General features: G+C 40.6%; 1 protein-coding gene across 2 annotated transcripts in view; it reads left to right on the plus strand.

The window, feature by feature from the left end:
• acot7 (acyl-CoA thioesterase 7) overlaps positions 1–3,885 on the plus strand; it is a 54,131-nt gene extending 50,246 nt beyond the window's left edge. For both annotated transcript variants that reach the window (XM_070910108.1, XM_070910107.1), the window contains exon 9: positions 3,356–3,885. In XM_070910108.1, coding sequence (XP_070766209.1) covers positions 3,356–3,454 — 99 coding nt within the window. In that variant the 3' untranslated portion in view covers positions 3,455–3,885. The remainder of the gene's footprint in view (positions 1–3,355) is intronic.
• The last annotated feature ends 17,237 nt before the right edge of the window (positions 3,886–21,122 follow it).

Here is a 21,122-nt window from a genome sequence, read left to right on the forward strand (position 1 = left end):
TAGCGGGAATGCACACAAAGTATAAGCAGGACTAATAATGAGCACAGATAGACATGCGCACGGACAAAAAAAGAGAAACGCCAGTAGTAAGGCTTTGTAGATGTGATAGCTCTGATTTTATGGTTCACTTAGAACATCATCTGCTACTATTACTGTAAAAGAGTGAAGATGACCTAAAAACCTGCAATATTAACAGTTATTTAAAAAAAAGAAACGTTACTTTGTATTATGCTTAAACCAGCATGTAGAAGCCGTAGAGACTGGCTGAATCACCTTATGATGCAAGTCAAATCAGTTGGCGAGCATTTCTTCTTTTCAGATTGGGTAAAGCTGTTTTCTTTCTCCTTTTAGCTTTAGTCTTGACCGTGGGACATGCAAGAGAAATATATCAATAGTTCATGCTCACATGAACCTGTCCTTCAGTCTCAAATTTTCTGCTGCCAGAATCATCTGTTCTCTTTGCCTTGGACAGAAACTTTAGAGGGCCATATCTCACATTGCTATTAGCTGTCAATCTTCATTAGCAATAGTCAGGTGTACAGTTAATTTTAATTGGCATGTTCATTAAACCATCTCAAGCTGTAGCTCGCTGTGGTTTTAAAAGTGTAATTAAATAATGGTGAAGTCCTCAGGGGCCTGAGAGAAAGAGAGCAGTATGAGAGGGTTGAAGGAGAGAAACACTTAGAATAAAAGGTACAAACAGCCTGAAGACATTGATAATAAATATACCAAACACATCCAAATGGCTGCATTTTACTACGTGGACATGTATTTGGACAGTACAGTAGGTCTGCAACAGACCAATAATAATTTTGAAAATTCTTACTTTTTCTCTGATTCTTCTGGTCAAAAGTAGTCTCACCATCTTACCATTTTTGTTTCATTTTGCAAGGCTGCAGTCCGTCTGAACTATTTCTGGGCTTGTAATGAAATAATTTTAAGCCAGTGTTTTGTGTTATATGATGGATGTCTTTGGTGCCTGCAGTAGTTGTGTTAAAGCAGGATGTTTTATAAACCTCTGTTTTTTTTGTCACAATCCCATATCACTGTGTTGGGGCTTATTTTTAATAATACTGTTATGACCAGCGTCCTGTACATGTTGCTGCTTGCAGTCCAGTTGGAAATATTTACTAATAGCCCAATATTCTAATGTCTATTTACTACTTTGCATTCAGTCAAACAACTCAAAAATATTATGATAATGGAGGCCTTGCTTGTGTAGCTGTAGCTTCCAACATGGCCGCAGGTAACCAATGGTAACCACTTCAAAAGAAAATGCTGGCTTTCTGTGCAGTGATGAAATAGGAAAAGCATGATATGACTGTTTCACTGCGACTTGTTACAATATACAGCACTCACTTAAATATATTATGTTAGTATATTTGTCACCAGATATATGTAAAAACTGCAGCCCCCTAACAACACAAAGGTAAAAACTGATATTCCTCATAGTATGTGAAAAGCCTCTCCAGGTATTACTCTAGTTTTTATTTGATTTCATATCCGTGAATTTGCTGTGTGTTTGCAACTTTCACATTAGAACCACATTCCACAGTTTCCTGGTTGCGTCCTTGTTTACAGATTTGGAACAAGGAAATTAACGTTTTTGAAAAATACATTCTCTGAGCCGCATTTCTGTTTATGTAAATGTTTGATACCGGCGAAACTTGGTCTCTCTCTTTTTTCTTTTTCTTTTTTTTTTTGAAAGTCAATGAACTGGAATTATCCATTACTTTCAGTTGAATGGAAAAAGCAAAATTGACTGAGCAGTATGTTGACTGTTATATAACCAGCATACAACAAACACACCAATACTACAGCTGCATGCTCCTGTGTTTGTAGCTACTAGCTCCGCGTCACTATTTTAATATTCTCATCACATTTGAGTCATGACCCCTGGGCTTGTCGTTGGCATGATGTTTTGTCATATCTGTTACCACCCTGCTCGCTCCATAAAGTTAAGGCGCCATCTGTCAGCTTTGCACCCAGAGTGCGGCTGAGTGGCAGGTGCTCTTGAATCTGCCAACCACCTGGTGTGTGCGCAGCAAAGATCCTCCATCTAAACTTGTCATTAAAGCTAGTATTCAGTGGTACAGTATATTTTACATACAAAAACACAAACTATGCATACATGCTCACATACAACACTGTCCCCTGGTCCCCGCTGAGCAGTGTGAAGATGAGGGAGTGGGAAAGCAGGCAGCACCGTAAAAGTAAGTGTTGACACTGTCACTGGTGGTGGTATTGCTGTTTAAGTCACGGGGTTGCCAGGCAGTCTAATTAAACTGCGCAGGCTAGCAAGTGCTTCCTCCCACGAATCAGCAGCCAAACTGAGCTAAGTGAAGGAGAAAGAGAAGATTTGTTCTTCACAGGCTTGAAAGTGTTGCTCAGAATAAAAAAAGAAGTGAAAACGTGATTCATAGCAGCTGTAAATCCAGGGGGGGCTACCCAGAATTTCTGGTTGTGATGGTGCTATCAGTATTAAAAAGTGTAATACCAATAGACTTTGTATAGTAGGCTAAAACGGATTGAGAATAACACCCTGCTATGGAAGTAGATGATGGTGCTACAGTACAATACAGTGGTGCAGCTGAAAACATTAGGATTCATTCAGCTGGGGACTGTGAATATATCCACATCCATTTTCATGGTAATCTGTAAATTAGTTTGAGTTTCCTTGTCATGGACCAAAACATTGGTTAAGAGAAGATTTGGCCTATTGGTGGTATTAGATGAAAGGCCAACAGTCAGCAGAAATCCTTGGAATTATCCTCTAGGTAACTTAACTGTCATATTCACATCAAATGTTAATGCAGTCTGGTAAATAGTTGTCTTGATAATGTGACATCTTATGACCAAAGAACTGGACTCTCAGAGAGACTGACTGACTCACATATTGCAACCCTTAGGCCTTGTTGCCGGCGTTGCAGAAATACAAAATTTGCTGTAGATGACACATACATTGACGATGCTTTGCGTTGTTTAACATCTTGTTGAAATGCCTTGAAAAGCATGCAGTTTAAGGTATTTCAAATGTGTCAATGTCCTGAAAATGTCTTGCAAATCACCTCGTGTGGTTGCGGTTAACTTTACTTACATGCATTGTACTGCATACTTTCTATGCAAATAAAGTATGCAAATAAAGCAGAACCTCTCCAAGTCTCAATCATTCATTCTGTATCTCATCTAGAAGATGAATGGCATTTACAATAGCACAGACTGGTAAATTAGATCAGAGCTTCATGCCCACGGTTAATATAATAACAGCAGGGGAAACATTCCAGTGCACCATGTGTGGAAGTGATGAATGCGTCTGAAAACAAATCTTTTTGTCTGTTTTTCCTGTCTTCTTCAGATCGACGGGGAGGAGGAGCAGAGACGTTTTGAGGAGGGCAAAGCGCGTTACCTCCAGAATAAAGCAAAGAGACTCGCAGATAAGGAGCGCCAGCAGTGACGCCCCTGCTCACCAGAATTAAGCGCCTGCAGCAACAGTATATCAACTCCACACAACACATACAGTATGAAGGGAACAAACACCCTCGCTCCTCTTCTGTAATTGTAGCCTCCTGTTAAACCTAAACCTGTGATTTTTTTTTTCCTGTGCTACACACCAAAGTGTCCACATATAGCTGTATATGTATGTAAAAGTAAGAGTACATATTTTACTTTGGGGAGATTTTTTTAGTGACGTATGAAGACTATTCATTATCACTGTCAGTGCAAAGTGACAGTCTGACTGTGTAGAAGTGAGAGTACTATTTTATTTTAGGAAGATTTTTAAGTATGAAGACTTCATGATCTGTGTCAGTGCAAAGCGATAGTCTGAGCACAAGGAAAATGATGAATAAGTGAGTGAATAATAATGAATAAAAGATCCAAGTGTGAGTCTGGGGCTCTCGCCTCGTGTCCTTGCTAGTTTTGATGATGATGATGTCATTGTCTTGGGCATGCCTTGGCAGAGAGGGCACACGCCATCTATCTTTTCAGCACTGTGTCTTTCACAGAGAAATCAGGGGAGCTCGGGGGCTTTGACTCAACTCACATCCCTCCCACGCCTGCCCTTCCCCCTCCCTTCCTCTCTCTCTCTCTCCTCCTCCTCCTCTGCCTGTCTGTCACACTCTGACTCCAGTGCCTCACCGGGCTCTCCTCTCCCTCTCCTGCTTACCGTCATGTCCTCATCCGTCTCCATTCTCCTGCAATGTCACTGTCCTCCTCCTCTCATTCACTCTATTTGTCCCTCTGTCTTCTCGCCGTCTCACTGCCTTTGTCTCCAGATGAGATGTGAGGACTCCTAAGAACCAGAACTAGAAAGAAATGTGTCTGTACGGGCGTCTGTCTCTTTGCGTATTTCCTAGGTTTGTCCATGTGTGCACAAAGAAAGATCAGGAAGATGAATCGAGGTCAGCAGCAGCCAGTGAGAAATCAATGTCCATATGGCCACGCCGGGACTGAAAAGGCTGTGATCATTAACCTGCCACATAAAAAAAACTCCTGTTCAAATATTTAGCAGGATTGTTTTTTCATTTTGAGAACACTCTTAGACTTGAATCTGATTTGTCAAGAGGAGTGGGTAGGCTTCAATCCTGTGCAACAGATGGCAAGGACTAATTTGAGATCAAAACCAAAGTGAAATGAAAAGATTAAAGCCCAGTGAGCGAGCTCTGTGAAGAACAGAGAGCCATACAGGTCTAAACCTCAGCACAAAATCCTTTTTGTTTGGACCTTTGCTCCTCCTTGTACTGTTTTTCTTACGCAGACAGAAACTGATTTGTCATTGGATCTTGAAGGTTATTGTTTTTTCCCTTGGTCCCTCCAGTGTGTGTGCTTTTCATTTCCCCCATGAAAATAAAGTTAGGCTCAAGCTGCACTGGGGGGGATATATCTATTTTTAACCCCAGTGAAGTCGAGGCATCGTGTGGGAGAAGGAGAGCACGGGGAGGGAGAGGAGGGAAAACACAATACAGGGCGACAGGATCCATCTCAGACGACAAGACAGGACTTCTGGGAAATATGTGCTTATTGAAAAGCATCTGCCTAATGTACAACATCAGCACAGGCATGCCTGACTGTCCCTGGTCTGGAAACATTCAAAAACGACATTTCTCGTCATTCACAACAATGTTCATTACTGTCTACAGCCATCTCAGATGGTAGCAGCTGGCTTTTATATGTAGAGACACATTATAGTAACCATGGTTACTTATGTGGAAGAACAGGATTGAAATGGGAGACAAAACAGATGTTTCTCTTTCAGGTATATAGCAACACAAATGTGGAAATCTGCTTTAAATGGCATCTCTCAAATCTCACATGTAAATAATCTTTGTGCCTGCCACACATGAACCGCAATACATATTCAGTACATTTAAGACAATGGTACCAGAGGAAGCTACATGTGTCTTGTGTCCCATCAGAGAATAATGAAATGAAGGCAAAAAGCTGATCTCATATTTCCTTCCATGTCTTCGCATCTAAATGACAAGGCTACTTAGAAGATGAATGATCCTCTGGTGCAGGAGAAAAACCATTAAGGACTCTGACGGAAGGATAAACGATACAGCAGGGCGGTGTTGAGAAAACTCTCCACTTCCATTACAGAGTGACCCGCTTTGCATTTTCTCCTCGTTGGGCTCACGGCTCGGGAACGTCTCCATCGTCACTCATTTTTCTGACAGCAGGGGCTTCACTTCCACACACATGAGACTAAGACTCAGAAACCTGAACCGCGTGCATGTTATACTTCAAGGTCACCTGTGGAAAATAAGTCTGTCAATATTTGTACGAGGCAATGCTTCTTGTGAGTGTATCGGCAGAAGTTGCAGATGCTCACAGAAGTCAGCCTCTCACAGAAAAAAGGTTAAACAACTCAATGTTTCCTCTTTTTTTTTGTGAACATTGCTTTGTTTGTGCTTCCTGGAACACCTTCACAGAGCAGAGATGCGAGTCCTACATTCAGACCTCCTCTGTTATCTGGGCTTGGAGCCAGCAGGGCTTTCCTTGCAGAGGAGTAGGTGATGGGCCCTACTTTGTCTGGCCTGGAACCTCCCTTTTTTTTTTCCTGCCACAGGGGACCTTACTGGGAGTACTACTAAATTAGGCAACCTCTGACTGTAAGGCACACAAACTCTTCCAGGACATGGAAAAGTAAATTGTACGAGAGCACATCAGCAGGACTTTCAAAACAGTGTTAAGTATTTAAGAGCTGCTGTGTGTGGATGTGATGTGATGTGTGATGGTTGGAGCTGACGGTGAGAGCGGGGGCAGCCCGGTGCCAGCGGAGCCAGTGGGCGGGAATGCCTTCTGTTGCTTTTTACTTCCAGGTCACCTAGCATCACACAGGAGAGGCTAGAGATGGACACTCTGATCCGTTTAACAAACTTGAGCTCTCCTGCCCTGTCCAGTTCTAATGATGGACTTATTCAAGTTTAAAGTACAAAAATAAAGCCTCCAAGCCTCCACCTGTCTTTATCCATACACCAAGACAGGATCTCAGAATCTGCTCATTTTGTTACACAAGCTTTATCTGAAATGATTTACCAGAAATATGTTGCAAACCACTCATTAAGTTCGGCCAGAAATAGTTGATGCCCATTGTTATTCTGTAAATGGATTGCTAATTCATGCACCCATGACCGATTTGCTGAAGCAGTCCTGACTCACTTTACCCCGACGACTTAATAATGAACATCTTTCAGAGTCTCTTAGATAAAGGTGGATTTGGACTAGCTCTTGCAGAGTCACACGCATTCACATGTAACACTGCTCTTTCACTGAAATGATGGTTTGGACACGTTTGTGAATCAAATTGTGTCATTCGCTTTAAAGTTCCTAAAAAAAAAAAATGTGAATCTCCCATCATGAAGGGGGACTTTGTACTCGTTTGCCTTCACAACCTCTCCGTCTTTTGTTCTCCTCCTCTCGCACACACACCTATTGGTTGCACACGCAATCAACTTCCGTTCTTTCATCTTGTTTGCATCCTCTCAGGTTGTGTTGCATCAAAAGGGTCTTCTTCCTCAGCTTCTGTTGTACCTTCTGAATTTTCTAAGAAATCCTAACAAAAACGTGGGTAGTCTGTGTAACGGTGTCAAACTGGGCCCTTACGAAATAAAACATGGAGGCCAAGTGTTGCTGCAGTGTTAATTACATACTGATAATTCATCATGCACAATGTGCGATGAAGTTTCATGAGCTGAAAATTAGGTATCGACTCAGTTTTACCTCTGAGAAATCAGTGAGTAGTTGCACCCCAACAGCTCCTTTAACAGCCTATTTGGAAAAATTCAGTCTTTTTATAACCTGGGTCGTGTTTACATGCCACTATTTCCAATTTTATTGTTGAGATCAGGGACATTATTAGACACAGCTTTACAATAAATTTCAAAGAGGACAAACAAGGTTAGCAACATGAGTGCCAGACTCAGACAAACCAGAGTTTTAAATACATCTCTAGTTTATACAGATTATTTAAAACACTTATTTTGAAGTGAAACCAAACAGTGTGTTGTGTCAATTGCACATAAAACTGCATTGCAGGTGAGGGCAGGAGGTCAAAGGTGAACCAGGAAGTGTTATGGAAGATATAATAACATTTGGTGACCCAGAAACTTATTTCTTATACTTAATGATCTCGTTTGTTTTCACACTTGGTGGTGAGCTAAATCTAAAAACACATCTTTGTCACTCAGTTTGGGCTTTCTGTCCACACTAACGGGCATTTTTCTTGCTCCAAAATATGGTTTAGAAAATGGGACTGGACTATGGACTGGACTGTATGGTTGTAGTTGCAAAATGTCGTACGTGAATGTGAGTACGGCTAAAGATCCATGTTGTTAAACATAATGGATTTTTAAAGCTTTAAAGTCCCTAATTGGTAGCAAGAGATACTGTACTTTTAAAATTGATGATTGATGGTTGATGATTTTTGAAAGTCCAGCTTTCTCTGCAGAACAACTCTCGCTGTGGTTTTGGGCCAACTTTTAAAAAACTCTTGCCCTTAAATATGTGCAATTAACTTGGGCAAACAGGGCAAATCTACAGCATTTATTTAGAAAGAATGCATTATGCAGTCCCATTATGTGATTTGAATCGTAAGAAGAATGTAAATCTGGACTCTGCAGTGTAGCTTTAGGTGAGTATTGACTGGATCAGCTGTGAAGCTCAGGGGAAATGTCCTACCCTGTCTCAGCATCTGGAGGAGATTTTCTTTTTCAAGGCACTTCAGTACTGAACAAGCCTGGCTGTGTAGTGCATGGCCAGCTCCCAGGTGTGGTGTGTGTATCTGCTTTAATGAATGGGAAGCAGGGAGAGAGCGTGCGCTGTTCATCAGACCATCCACCAAATAAAATGAAAATAATCCTTCTAATAGTGGCAAAAACCAAGCCACCAGGGACCTCTGTGTCTCTCCTCTCATGTAGGGCCTATTAGTTTTCTCACTGGGTACAATCTAAGCCCTGAGGGAGGAAAGCCGCTCTTACAGAATCATCCAGGGAAGGAGTATTACATAACAAGTCCTATAATGTCAATGAAAAGGGCCAATTTAAAGAAGCATGAATAACATGAGAAAATAACGTGCTTTAATGCCATTGATCCATACGGGAGGTCCAATGCAGTAAGCATGTTTGGAAAATGGACGCTATGCAATAGGCCACATCTTATTTTCTCTGGCTTCCACCTCCTCTTCAAAGCTGAATGAAGCCAGTTCATAATCAACTCATTCAAATTAGACCTTTATAATGAAAAAAAAATGTTCCTCCATGTTCATTCAGACGACACCGGCATGAGGTGACCTGTGTTTATTCAAAGCAAATGTGCAACACGCAGGAGCAGCTCCCGCTCTGTCAAAATGCCGACCTCTTTTCCATGAATTATTTCTTATTGCGGTTCACTCCCACGGCCACGGAGCGTCTGACCCGCGAGCGAGCCTGCGCAGTCGGGAGCGCGCGCAGCAGTCATGCCTCATCCGCCGCGTGCCTCGCCAGCGTCGGGAAGTAGAAGAAGAAGGAACTCGTCTTTCACCTAAAATCACCCGGTGTTTTTTCTCTCTCAAGCGCCCCTGCTGTCTCGCGGGCGGTCGCATCGTAGTGAAAAAGCTGACGTTTTATTTTATCTAAACTCGTCGACAATTTTTTTGTTTTGTTTGTTTGTATGTTCGCGTCAATGAGTCAAAGAGGGCAACAAGGCACAAGAGGAGTACAGCTGCGGTGATGTGCTGTTCCAGGGCTCATCCTTCATTTTCGCAGGTCGTTCCTTTTAACTTGATGCTGTCGACGCTCCTGACGCGGCTCAGTTTGGGGATGTAAAACGCTGGGAAGCCACTTTCACGGAGCTGAACCTGGTGTGACTCAACCGGAGTGTTTCCATTCCCCGGAACAATGAGCCGCTGAGGAGCCTGGACGTCTCGTGAAAAGGTAAGACGAGACTCACACAGCTGATTATAATAATAATAATAACGGCTGGCTCGCTGGTGATTAGCTCCTGCTTGATAGGTGTAGGAAGACAAACAGGTGGTGTCCTGCAGCACGAGCAGCTCAGCTGATGGGGGGGTGGGGGGGTTGAGTGAATGTACACATTTCAATTAAAACGTCACATTCCTGTGGATCTAACGTGCAGATCTGACCTAATTTTAGGATTGCATTATAATCAAATTGCATGCAAGACAAATGCGGACGATGAAGTGGCCTAATTGAATTACAAATATTAGCCCACTGTAGGCTATGACATACACTAACTGAACTGAATGAGGATCTTTTACATTACAGCTGTGTGCTGGATTAAGGGTGGTGATTACACAGAGCTGCTAGGTGTGGGATTACTAGAAATGACCAAAATTAGACACTTAGTGAACACTGAGATGATAGAAAGAAAAACACACCAGTAATGGGAACAGTGTACTTACTTTGACCACAGGCAGCCTGTGACATAGGAACATCGAGTATCTTGCAATTTAAGATCTTATTACATATTCATGAAAGACATGCAAATGTATGCAGGCAATTTCTGCAATGTGTTCAGCACAATTTTAGCAAAGCTTAACAAAGCACCTCCACTTTTGTTTTCATCCATGCTTTCCGTCTTCCTTGTGTTTCTTCATATCTATTTTATCAAGATGTAGTAGATAATCCAATATTTGAGTTTGGGATATTAGAATGCAGCATGTCATTTGCCAATATTCAACCTTAAACTGAAGCTGAGCTAAAAAGAATGAGCATATATATATATTTATATATATATATGCTCATAACAGACAGAATTAAAACAAACATGAAACATGATTTACAGTTCTCAACTGCATCCAATCCAACTTGTAAGTTTGGTATGAAAGTGTTGAATATAGCCACATATTGACACCTGCCATTACAGTAGCACCCGCAGTAATGGTGGACTTGACCGGCCATAACGGACACTGATTAGGACATTTACAACTCCCATACAAGGCCATAAGATTTACCCAGATTCGCCTCGAATTGACTTGGATCAATGATGTTTTTGACAAACAATCTACATGTTTACTAATTCTTTAGAAATTGTCTTGACTGGGACTCCTGACTTGACTACTAGTGAAGTAAGATATATGTGCACCAGTGTTAACAGCATCTTGTTATTTTTTTTACTGTTAATGACAAAAGACAGGGAATGAGCAGGCAGGTGATCTTCACATTCTTTCAAATACTACTTTAGTACGTCTCCCACTAGAGAGGTCACTGATAAGAGAGACTGGCTTATGTGCAGTCACAGGTGAGAAAGTGGCCACGCAGGCCAATGATCACATTCACTGCTCAGAGAAAGTGCTGTAGCCTCCATGTGACAGTTGCTGCTACACCACAAAGCCTCACAACAGATCTCAGTGTTTCACAGGGCATATGTGACATTTTGTTTGTCACACGTTTGGCTCTGTCATTTTGTGACCGCGTTAGCCCGTGTTCACACTCCCTTCTATTTTTCGCGCACACACAGCACATTGACCCGAGCCCGCCTTCCCTCAGACAGCATTACATGGTAATGTGGTGTTAATGACAATGAGAGTTTTTCAGAATTTAATCATTTCTGAATGCTTTAAGTCCCTTGCACCAGTTTGAATTTGATAATCAATTCATGTGGGGCATTATTCTACCACTTTAATTCCCTTAAATTTCAGGCCTGTTTGCGAGACAAACTGGAAACCCACTGCCATATGGTGCCCACTGATCCAGCCACAGTCATAGCTGGAGGTAGCTTAACATAAACAGGAAGAGAGCCTCTAGGGTTACATTTGTGATGGAAAATTCAGCTACTTACTCTGTGACAAGCTGTGTTCCTGAGACACATCGTAAGCACTTTTCTTGGCTGAGCGACGCCAAGAAAAGTGCTTACGATGTGTCTCAGGAACACCAAACAACATGTCGGATTCTGACCTTTTTAATGACTTTTACGTTATTAATACATTTGCGGTTAGGCATCCTATTGACACTTGATTGCACTGGTACGACTGATAATCTGAGGTGTTTACTGCAACTTTGTGTTACTGAAAACCAAGCGCAGGAAGGGAATTATGGACGTCACAGTAGATATGACATATCAGTGCTGAGACCTCGCTGTTTTCTGATGGCTGCACACAGTATTTAGGAAAATGATGTCAAGCTTGGTTGCAGTAGTAGTTTGTTCATGCATCCTCACAGGCCTGACAAAATAATGGACACTTTGTGTGTCAAATGCAAGTGAAGTCGTCTAAACATGCGTAGCTTTTTAATAAACCAGCAAATTACAACCTGTTTAGAAGTTGCTTTAATCAGCTGCAGTAAAGGGTTTAGAGGTTTAACTCTGGAAGCAAATACTCATTGAGGATGTCTTGATGGAACAACACAACAGACTCCATTTCACTGCACCGCAAAAGCCAATTAGAGCTGGATGGTTATGGCTCTTGCCACCTTGTTGAAGTACCTCAGAGCATAATGCTATTGATAATATTTGAAGGATGTTTAATCAGTGATGCTTAATCTAATGCCGTTTGATATATTTAAAGTGCTTGGATCAGTGTTTATAGCCTCGTGGCAGTTCTGCTCATGGCGGGCTCTGACATCAACAAAGTATTTATACTGGTGCCAATATGATGTCAGAGTTTCAGAATCGACACTAAAAACAATGGACTTGTTGTTTTTCATACTTGACAATTTTTCATACTCGACTGTTTTGCGTCCTACTCACAAAGTATTCAATAGTGACCCTATTGGTGCATTGATCAGTAAGGTTGCCTAGCGTTCAATAGTTTTCTGGTTTGATGTATAATCTACAGCCGGAGGATATTGATTCAAGAGAGAAATTGTCTGAGCTTACCTCTCTTGACAAGAAGGCCAGAGGTCAAGGTCACACGAGCACCTCTAGAGCTTATTATTTTCTGGTAACTGGAGCTGATAGTGTTTCTCTGGCTCGGTTTAGAGACTTCAGCAAAGCAGGGCTGGTTGGAGAGCAGGCTACCAACTCACTCTGCCTCCCCGCTGTGCATTAGTGAAATGCTGTGATTAAACGGAAGGGGCATTTGCTCACAACATGTTATTGTTGTTGTTTCAGTCCTTGAGAATGAGTGCTTGTGCATATTTGCATGGTACGGTTTCATTCACTGTAAACTTTACGATGACAGCAACGAAGGAGAGTTACTCACTATAAGAAGATCATTATACAGTATATGAAATGTAAGTTGTGCCATCCTACTCAAATATACTGTGCTTCTAAGACAATGTTTCATTCATAGTTGAAAATATACCAACTACTACAAACTGAACTTTGGCCTTGTGTTACTACAAATAGGCTTGGGCAAAATGGTGATGTGGAGGTAAAGCAGTAGCTTTTAAAGAGTAGCTTTTCTTTTTCCAGCATACACCAGATGAGCGTTTCTATTCATTCACCAAGGAAAGACCAGACAGGCCATTAATAAACTAACTGTTGTTGGTACTTTCTTGTCCATTTATCACAAGAGTAAAACAAGGCATAGAAACGGCGTAGAAGAGAAATTTGTTGTTTCCTGTTTTTGTACCCGTTGGACTACGGCTGTGTCAAAATCACTCAGAATCGTTGCATAATGATGACGTTACTGTACAGCAGCTGACTCCAGAGGATCTTGGTAAATGTGTGCCATTATCTTGTAATTAACCATATTGGAATACTTTTGAAGTTGCTTAGCAAGAGTTACACAGGCTTGATTTAAGAAATAACACATGAGAAGTAGTGCTGGTAGACCAGCACAGCAGTGCCGGTTTAACAGTTTAGCATAGTTTGAGTCATTGTTTCACAATAAATGTTTAAATAACAGTTTTATTTTTATATTTCTAAGGAAAACATGCAGTTAGTGTGATCCAAAGTTTATGCTGAATGTTTTCTTCAAGACTGATGCAACAGCTATGCGACATACACAATAAGAGATCCAGTCTGGTTCCAATGGAGCAGAGTGCCTAATGTGATAGCGGTTTACCAATGGCTGATCTTATGAAGGGATGATAAGGACATGTCAGTGGTTGGTGACACAATAAGCCCTCTGGCTGTCATGTAAATGAAAACAGTCGTGGTCTAAGGGATTTTGACGGCAGAGGGAAGGTCATATTTTTGCTCGAAAGTTGAGCTGGTTTCTATTGGCTGTTTGTTAAGTTTGTAATACTCTGCTGTGGGTATAGAGCCCAGTGTGAACACACTGAGAGGGGGCTGACAGAGGTGACAGGAATCTTGATAGAGCGTTGGGCCATTTTGGGCTTTGATACGTGTGCATTTTGTATGGAACCACATTAAATAAAATAGGTAGACAGGTAGTCAATTAATGAGGTCATAGAGTAGGTAGGCAGCACTCCTGTGAACGACTCTCAGTCGATCATGAGTGGGCACGACAAAATGGTAATAGGAATGGAAGAGGACATTTCTACTTTATTAATTTTTATTTTTTCCCTTTATGTCTGCGTTTAGCCCCGTTGTGTAAATAGGAAAAATCCAAAGGCACGACTGGACTGTCATCTAGTTTTCCTTTCTTTCAGGAATAGTTATTGTTTTGAAAAGCTAAGCCAACAGTTCTGGGGAGGTCACAAATATCAGCCTCCTGGGTTTTTTAAAGAGGTTAATCACGGTTTTCCGAAGTATCTCTTTCTGCAGGACAGTGGATTAAAGCGGGTCCTGCTGATCATTTGTCACGCACGGAGGAACCTCTCCTGGACTCTCATTGATAACTAGATAATGAGCGCTCACTGGAGATGAGTAAGATTGATAGTGTTTTGGCCTCTGAGGGGCCATTGTAATCCCTCATGGGGTAAAGGAGAGCTCTTCACCTGCACTGTGTGGGTAATACCATGCACCCCGTCGTGTAAACTGGCTACAACTATGATAATATGTTAAAAATATGATGAAATAGTTGCAAGGTCATTATTTATGTAAATTATTACATGATACAATAATAAAAATGAGAAATATCTATTTTGTCCTGTAAAAATGATCAATTGTTAGAATAGAGATGTGTGTTATAATTCTAATTATCTAAGTATAATAATCAAAATTGTTGTCCTCCTCCATTAAAGATAATTTTCTTTCTCTTTAACTGCTAATAAATTATCTTACTGTTTATTTTATAATCCCATTCTCTCTCACCAGGAGGCCATGTCTGAACATTATTATAACCTTTGATAACCCCTTTTAAAACCATGAAAAGGCTTCTGGTAAATTATCTCCCTGGCTGAATGATCCTTTGGTCCATATGGAGAGCAAATAGAAAGCCTGTAAACTAAAAGTTTTTTATTTGTCAAGTATCAAACATGTATGTAGCCTTCCTGCTTCCGACAGAGATTTCTCTGGTGCGACAGAAGGCCAAGGTGGCACTTAGTAATGGGTGGCTGAGGTACGCCCTACTGCAGTAAATACCTGCAGGACGTCGCCGAATCACTTTGTTAAACTATGAACTGTTGAAAACCATGTGATGTCTGAAGTGACGTTGTGAATCCAGCCCTTTGGTTTACCATTCAGCAGTATATTTGGTCAACAATCACCACAGCTGAATATGATTCAGGGCTGAGACAAAGCAGACCAAGCAGACTTGCCACAAAGTATATTTCTCTCTTGACGGTTGATTCTCAAAATCACCATCAAGATACACACAACAAGTAGCAAAGTCAACGTTTTAGACCCTAACTTGTTTAAAATCATTTATCAGTTCAAGCCGGTAGCATGCAAATGAAAACATACTGAACAATCTGGTCATAGGTGTCAGTAATGATCAGCTGATCAACATTTTGCATAAGAGTAGCATAGACTTAAGACTTTGTTCTAATCTATGCATCAGGTTTATGTACTTATTAGGATCCCCTTTAGCTGCTGAGAACAAACTTCCATGATTTAGAAACATGAGCAGACAATAATATGAGAGATCAGTCGACATAAGTAAAGCCAGAGAAACTGCTGTTAAGTTTATTGACTATAAATCAGACAGCAGTGCAGTGCCTTTAGATGTTTTGTAATTGTTTTTAAACCGACAGGGAAATGAATGACCGCCCCTGACATTCCCTGCATAAGGCACTTAACCCTCAAAGCTATAGAGGACTATACTTTACTGGGCAGCTGCCTAGCATGAGTGTTAGTAAGTGTGTAAATGTGAAGCAGGGTGCTGCTGCTGCTGCTGCAAAAACGAATACCTGTTGACTTGACTTTCAGAGTAAAACACCTGTCATGTGTAAGCATCAGAGATGTAATATTAAACACAGAGGCTGTGCTCTGGGGAAAACTGCGCAGCCTCCAGGGGCAGAGTATTTTCCTCTCTGACAGCTCCAGGGATGAGTGGCTGGTCGGGCAATAAGACCCCATGCATCTCACTTGTCAGCAGGGAGCTTATAAAAGAGGTCCGCTCTCTCCATCTACTCCAGCTCCTGCCAATTTGAAGCTGAGAGATGTGGGTCAGGGACCACACTTGTACGCCAGCTTTCACTCAGTACCCCACACAACACACTGACCGACATTGTGCTGATGAGCGTGATTAGATAGAGCCTTGAAAATCATCATGTTCCTTTAAAAAAACAGGTTTCCATGTAATTACTGTTCTGATCTCTCTCAGACACGCTGTCATCCATTTTGGCCTTTGTTTTAACAGATAAATCCATCTTTCTGCCTGCCAAAATCTGTCTAGGCACACTTGTCTCTTCCTCTCTGTATCTTGGCTGATTATAGTTTGAGATGAAGAATGAAAAAGTGTTTGGTGTTTCTTTCTTTTTTTCAGCAGTTCAAAATGTGACTAATGTGCAAAGTGATAAGTTTGTCACCTACAAGAATAAAAGCACAGTTTCCTACACAGCATTTTTCACCTCGACAATGCTGATGATATTTCTGTAAATGCTTCTGTGGAGACTGCCGACCTTTTATGTTTACATTGACAGATACGTTATGGCAGTAAATGACTTATGCTGTGCCTAGAAATGAAAAAGAGCAATGCTGAGTAATCTGTATTGAAACACACACAAAATATCATAGACTTTAACAATAAGGTGGAAAGCAGTATAATACATATAAGTAAGCAGGAGTCCATTTGGAGGTTTCTGAGGGAAGTTGTTGACATTTCCAACTAACAGAGCAAATAGAAAGAAACACAAAATGCCCCTAGAATACTAGTTTTGTTTATTTACCTATTTTATTGCTATTTTATATGCTACTCTGAGACATAATAATTTTGCAAAAGCTAAAAGCTAAAAAGCTAAAACAGTAATTGTACACTATTTTAGGAACTAAAGTACTCTGAAAAATGTACTTTTGCCACCACAGCTTGTTACACAAAATGCATCATTTCTATCTTTTAAAATGTTAAGCTAAATAGATTTTATGAGCCCGTGAGCATAACCTGTTATTTGGAACAAGCTCTGTTGGTGTCATAGTTATTCTAGGTAAAGAAACAAGCATTGTTTGATGGCAGAAGTCTCGGGAATCCATTATTCCTCGTTCCAAAGCTTATTGTTCCACCAAATTTGATCAGTTCAGACTATAAACTATGAACCGTACCTTTGCTCTAAAGCAATTCTTCACGTTTGGGCTTAAACTGTTCATGTAAGCTAGTGTGAGCAAAGTGCGACACGTGTAATTATTGAAATGCATTTAAAGGTACCGTCATGACACATTTGTCTTTCCTGTTCTTCCTTGTTTCAATTAATCTGTGCCACTCGGTTAACATTCAATATCTTGATGTTTGAAAGAGAGAGTGCAATTGTCAGTGCTGATTTCCCCTGTGTAGAGGACAGATATGGCTTGGAGGCCCAGGGAATTGTGGGTGATCGAGCTAGTTAGTTCCACTATGGTTAGGAAGCCTGTCAGTGTTAAATAAAACCAGTGTTACAACTACTATCACTTCTACTAATACTACTACTATACTCTTAATACTATTCATACATTGCTACTTTTATAGCAGATAATATGTATACAAATAAGTATACAGCAGTGCTCAAATTGTAATATAGTTTGTGTGATTTTTAGTAATCAGAGTAGATTGGTTTAACCAGATATACACCGAGATTTGATGTCTAACATACAAAAGTTTTTGCTTTTCCTGTTCATGGCAGTTTGCAGTAAACAGTTTTTTCTTGTGGTGAAGTCAGCTTAGATTATATCTTTGGTAAGAGAAAGAGAAAGTGAAGAGAAGAATGGGGAGAAAATGCAAATGAGCAGATGATTATGATCCAGAAGGCAAAAAAACGGTTAAACAACAGCAAATGAGCATTTGTGCTTCATTTTCTTTGAATGGTTTCTAATGAGGGCTAGATTTTACTGAGTGTGCTCTTTAGTGTCGCTCTGAGTCTGAACAAAATCCCCTTACTTACAGTGTGTGCTCTATTTCCTCACTAAAAGCTGCTGTTGTAACAAAACACACAACAAGCTGTTTGGCTTTAAGCCTGGAGACTTGTTTTACTTTTCACACCATTATGATGGTCCAGGACCATTTCCAGTGTTACTACAGATAATAAATAACGTTTTCTCTGCAAAACCTTTAAACCAACAAATTAAACACCACAAATAAACCTGCTCACATTTGGATGAGAAGTATTAGAATAAGCCAGACACATAATTGTCAAAGATATTGTGCAGATCCAAGTCCAAAGGCAATATCATCCCCTTGACCTTTCATTTTCTGAGTCTTGTGTTTCTGAACCCTTTCATTTTGCCTTCAGTGCATTTTCCAAACAGAGGATAAACATTAATTCATCCTCATCCTGGTCTATGTTTCCCCTGCTAACAGGAAGAGTAGCTGTTGCCAATAGTAACAGCTAATGGGCATCCAAATAAACAAATGTGAAGGTAAACTTGATTTTTCAATCCAATCCATTGATTATATTTAATTCAGTCCAGCATCCTCAGAATTACTTTCATACTAGACGATTCTGCACCTTGTGTTCAGTGCCAGTGCGTGAAGTAGGGTGCCCTTTATGTTGTGAGGCGGACAACTTCGAATTAACATTTGCCTTTTTATGAGCTTCATTCATGATCTTTGCCTAACCTTAACCATAGCTCAGCTGTTTTTTTTTGCCTTTCTAGTTTTTTCTTCAACTTACACAAGAGAGGAATGTGGAGAAGTTTGATACTCAAACAAAAGCGAATGTTAACACCATAAAATCAGAATCTCTGAATCTAATTCGTAGTCTAGGCTGGTGTTGTACTTCAGGTTGTATTGCAGTTTACCCACATTGTAGACATAATTAACTGTGTCTTCATTTTCCATTTCTGATCTCTATGCACAGGGAAAAAAATATTTTGAAGGCAGTGTAGGACAGCACAGTGATTATGTGCTTTTTAATCAAATTTTTTCTCTTTTTCCCGCCATGTTTTGGCCTGGTGAGGTCCTGCTTGAGGAGACTGGCTAGCTTAATAGAATTTTAGTCAGAATGATGAAGAATTTCAACAAGCATAAATGTGCATTAACAGAACTGGTAAGATGCATCAACATTGACATTAATAGGCTCACAGACATCTAGAAGTCATCTGTGAATTGTCAGTGGAGTTTTGTGTCATTTACAGTAACACATAATGACCTTCAACACATCTTATTTCTCAATATGTGAACAAGCAGTGAATGTTAGCTGGCTCAAACTAAGGTAGCGAGTGACTTTATAAAGGCTGGAAAAAGAGAAAGCGGCAAAAATTGCACACAAAAAAAGTACCATCCATGTATTGTTTGTTTTAAATCTCCACAGTACCTCCAGCTGTTCCCAGAGGTAGAAAAACTGCAGCTGCTTGTAAACATCCCGGAATAATCTTGTTGGACCTTATTGCAATTTCTTGTATTAATTGAAAGCTGTCATTGTCCCTCTTGAGCCTCATGAGTCACCCAAGCAGAAGGCCTGAGAGACTATTTTCTGCAGCTCTCTGCCTTCGTTGGCAAATTACAAACACAGCTGGATAGATAGAAAGGGGGAACAGTGGCGCGTCTTGACTTTTTTGAGTGGGGTGGTCCAAGTGGAGCACCGGCTTATGCAGGGGTGGCATGAAGTACGTCATATCTCCTTTAACTACCAAAATCGTATTCTTATTCTGGGTTTTTGGAAGGCTAGGCTGCCCTGCTCTGGCACTCACATTTAAGACTGAATTGCACTTATAAACAAAATCTGGTTTACTCGACAAACAGTTGGTTCAAACTAAATGTTGTGGCACCTGGTGTAACCAATCAGGTTTCAGGGGTGTCCCGTCAGTGGCTGGAGGCATTATGTTTTCGGGTTGTCCGTCCATCTGTCTGTCCGATTGTTGTGAATGCGTTATCTCAGGATATCTCAAGAATGCCTTGAGGGAATTTCCTCAAATTTGGCACAAATGGACTCAAGGATGAAGTGGTCAAGAATTATTGGCCATTATTCAACACCATAACTCAGGAACAGAAGGGGGAGATTGTGACGTTATTTCACAGTTGGTCGGACACTGAATAGGTGACACTTTTGACGCAAAGGTTAAAGGTCAAGAACTAATTGGGCGATTCCAGATTTCACACATGTTGACTGGGGTGACACAATGAGTAATTCTAGGTTAAATTTCTTTATTCAACATGACTCAAGATAAACCATGGGGCTAATTCCTTCACTGTGATTGAAATGTTTTTTCATATTTCTAGTTAACTCTGAGGATGTAGGGAAGGCACAACAACCCAAAATCAACGTTTGTGGGGTTGGAGCGTGTAAATAGCTGGAATGCGATTCCATAACTTGCTGATGTTACATATAGTAGTAAAACATTCCTGGTGCGTCAAGATTCATTAGACAACAAATATGGCAATGTTACCTTAACGATGAATAGCGATTGATTAACCGATTATGAGCACCCATAATGTGAAAGGGACAGTAACACTGATAATCCCACGGAAAATCCACTTTGCAACACTTTTGATTTGATTTCGGCTTATATAGCCTTTTTCAGAGACATAGACTGTCAAAGCAGAAAAAGCACAGGTGTAAATAATAACATTAATGATAGCTCCATCCCATTAAGTGTCCCAGTATGTTGGTGAGTGAGCATGCCCAATACCAGAGCTCACATAAATGCTTTGACAAATCAAAATGTCTGTCTTGATATGTCCAACTTGCTAGCAAGCAGTTGCCTATTTGCACATCCAGCAGATAAGTTACAGAGCAATATTAGCATTCATTTGGAGTCGTTTTTCAAGTGAAGTCCACCATTCACTGTCCTTTTAGCTCTGTTTTTGGTCTTCTACTCCTTAGGGAAATATCCAGCTGTTCATCAGCTAAATGCTCCACTCCTGTATTCATCTAGTCATGACTTAGTCTGTATGCCGTTTGGTGTTGCACAAGTAGAGTTCACTGGGCTTTTACTAGTAGTGGAGGAAGTACTGAGAAGTACTAACCTTTAATACCACACTATAAATACTCTGTTATTTACTCTGTATATATGCATTGAAAATGTTAACTTAAGTAAATGTAACGGAAGTATAATCAGGAAAATGTAGGCTATTTAATATATTAAAAGTACGAGAGATATAAAGTATAGTCTAGGGGAACTGCAGAGTCGGTGATAATTCTCTGTCAGTTCATCACTGTGAGCGACCTCTTTCACAAAGAGTCATATTCATGTGTCATGTGATGACTATTTGTACATACCTGCAGCCATTATACATACGCCCAGTATCCACATTTGATAGTTATGCT

Source organism: Enoplosus armatus, chromosome 8, assembly GCF_043641665.1.
Source record: "Enoplosus armatus isolate fEnoArm2 chromosome 8, fEnoArm2.hap1, whole genome shotgun sequence".
Classification (NCBI taxonomy): domain Eukaryota; kingdom Metazoa; phylum Chordata; class Actinopteri; order Centrarchiformes; family Enoplosidae; genus Enoplosus; species Enoplosus armatus.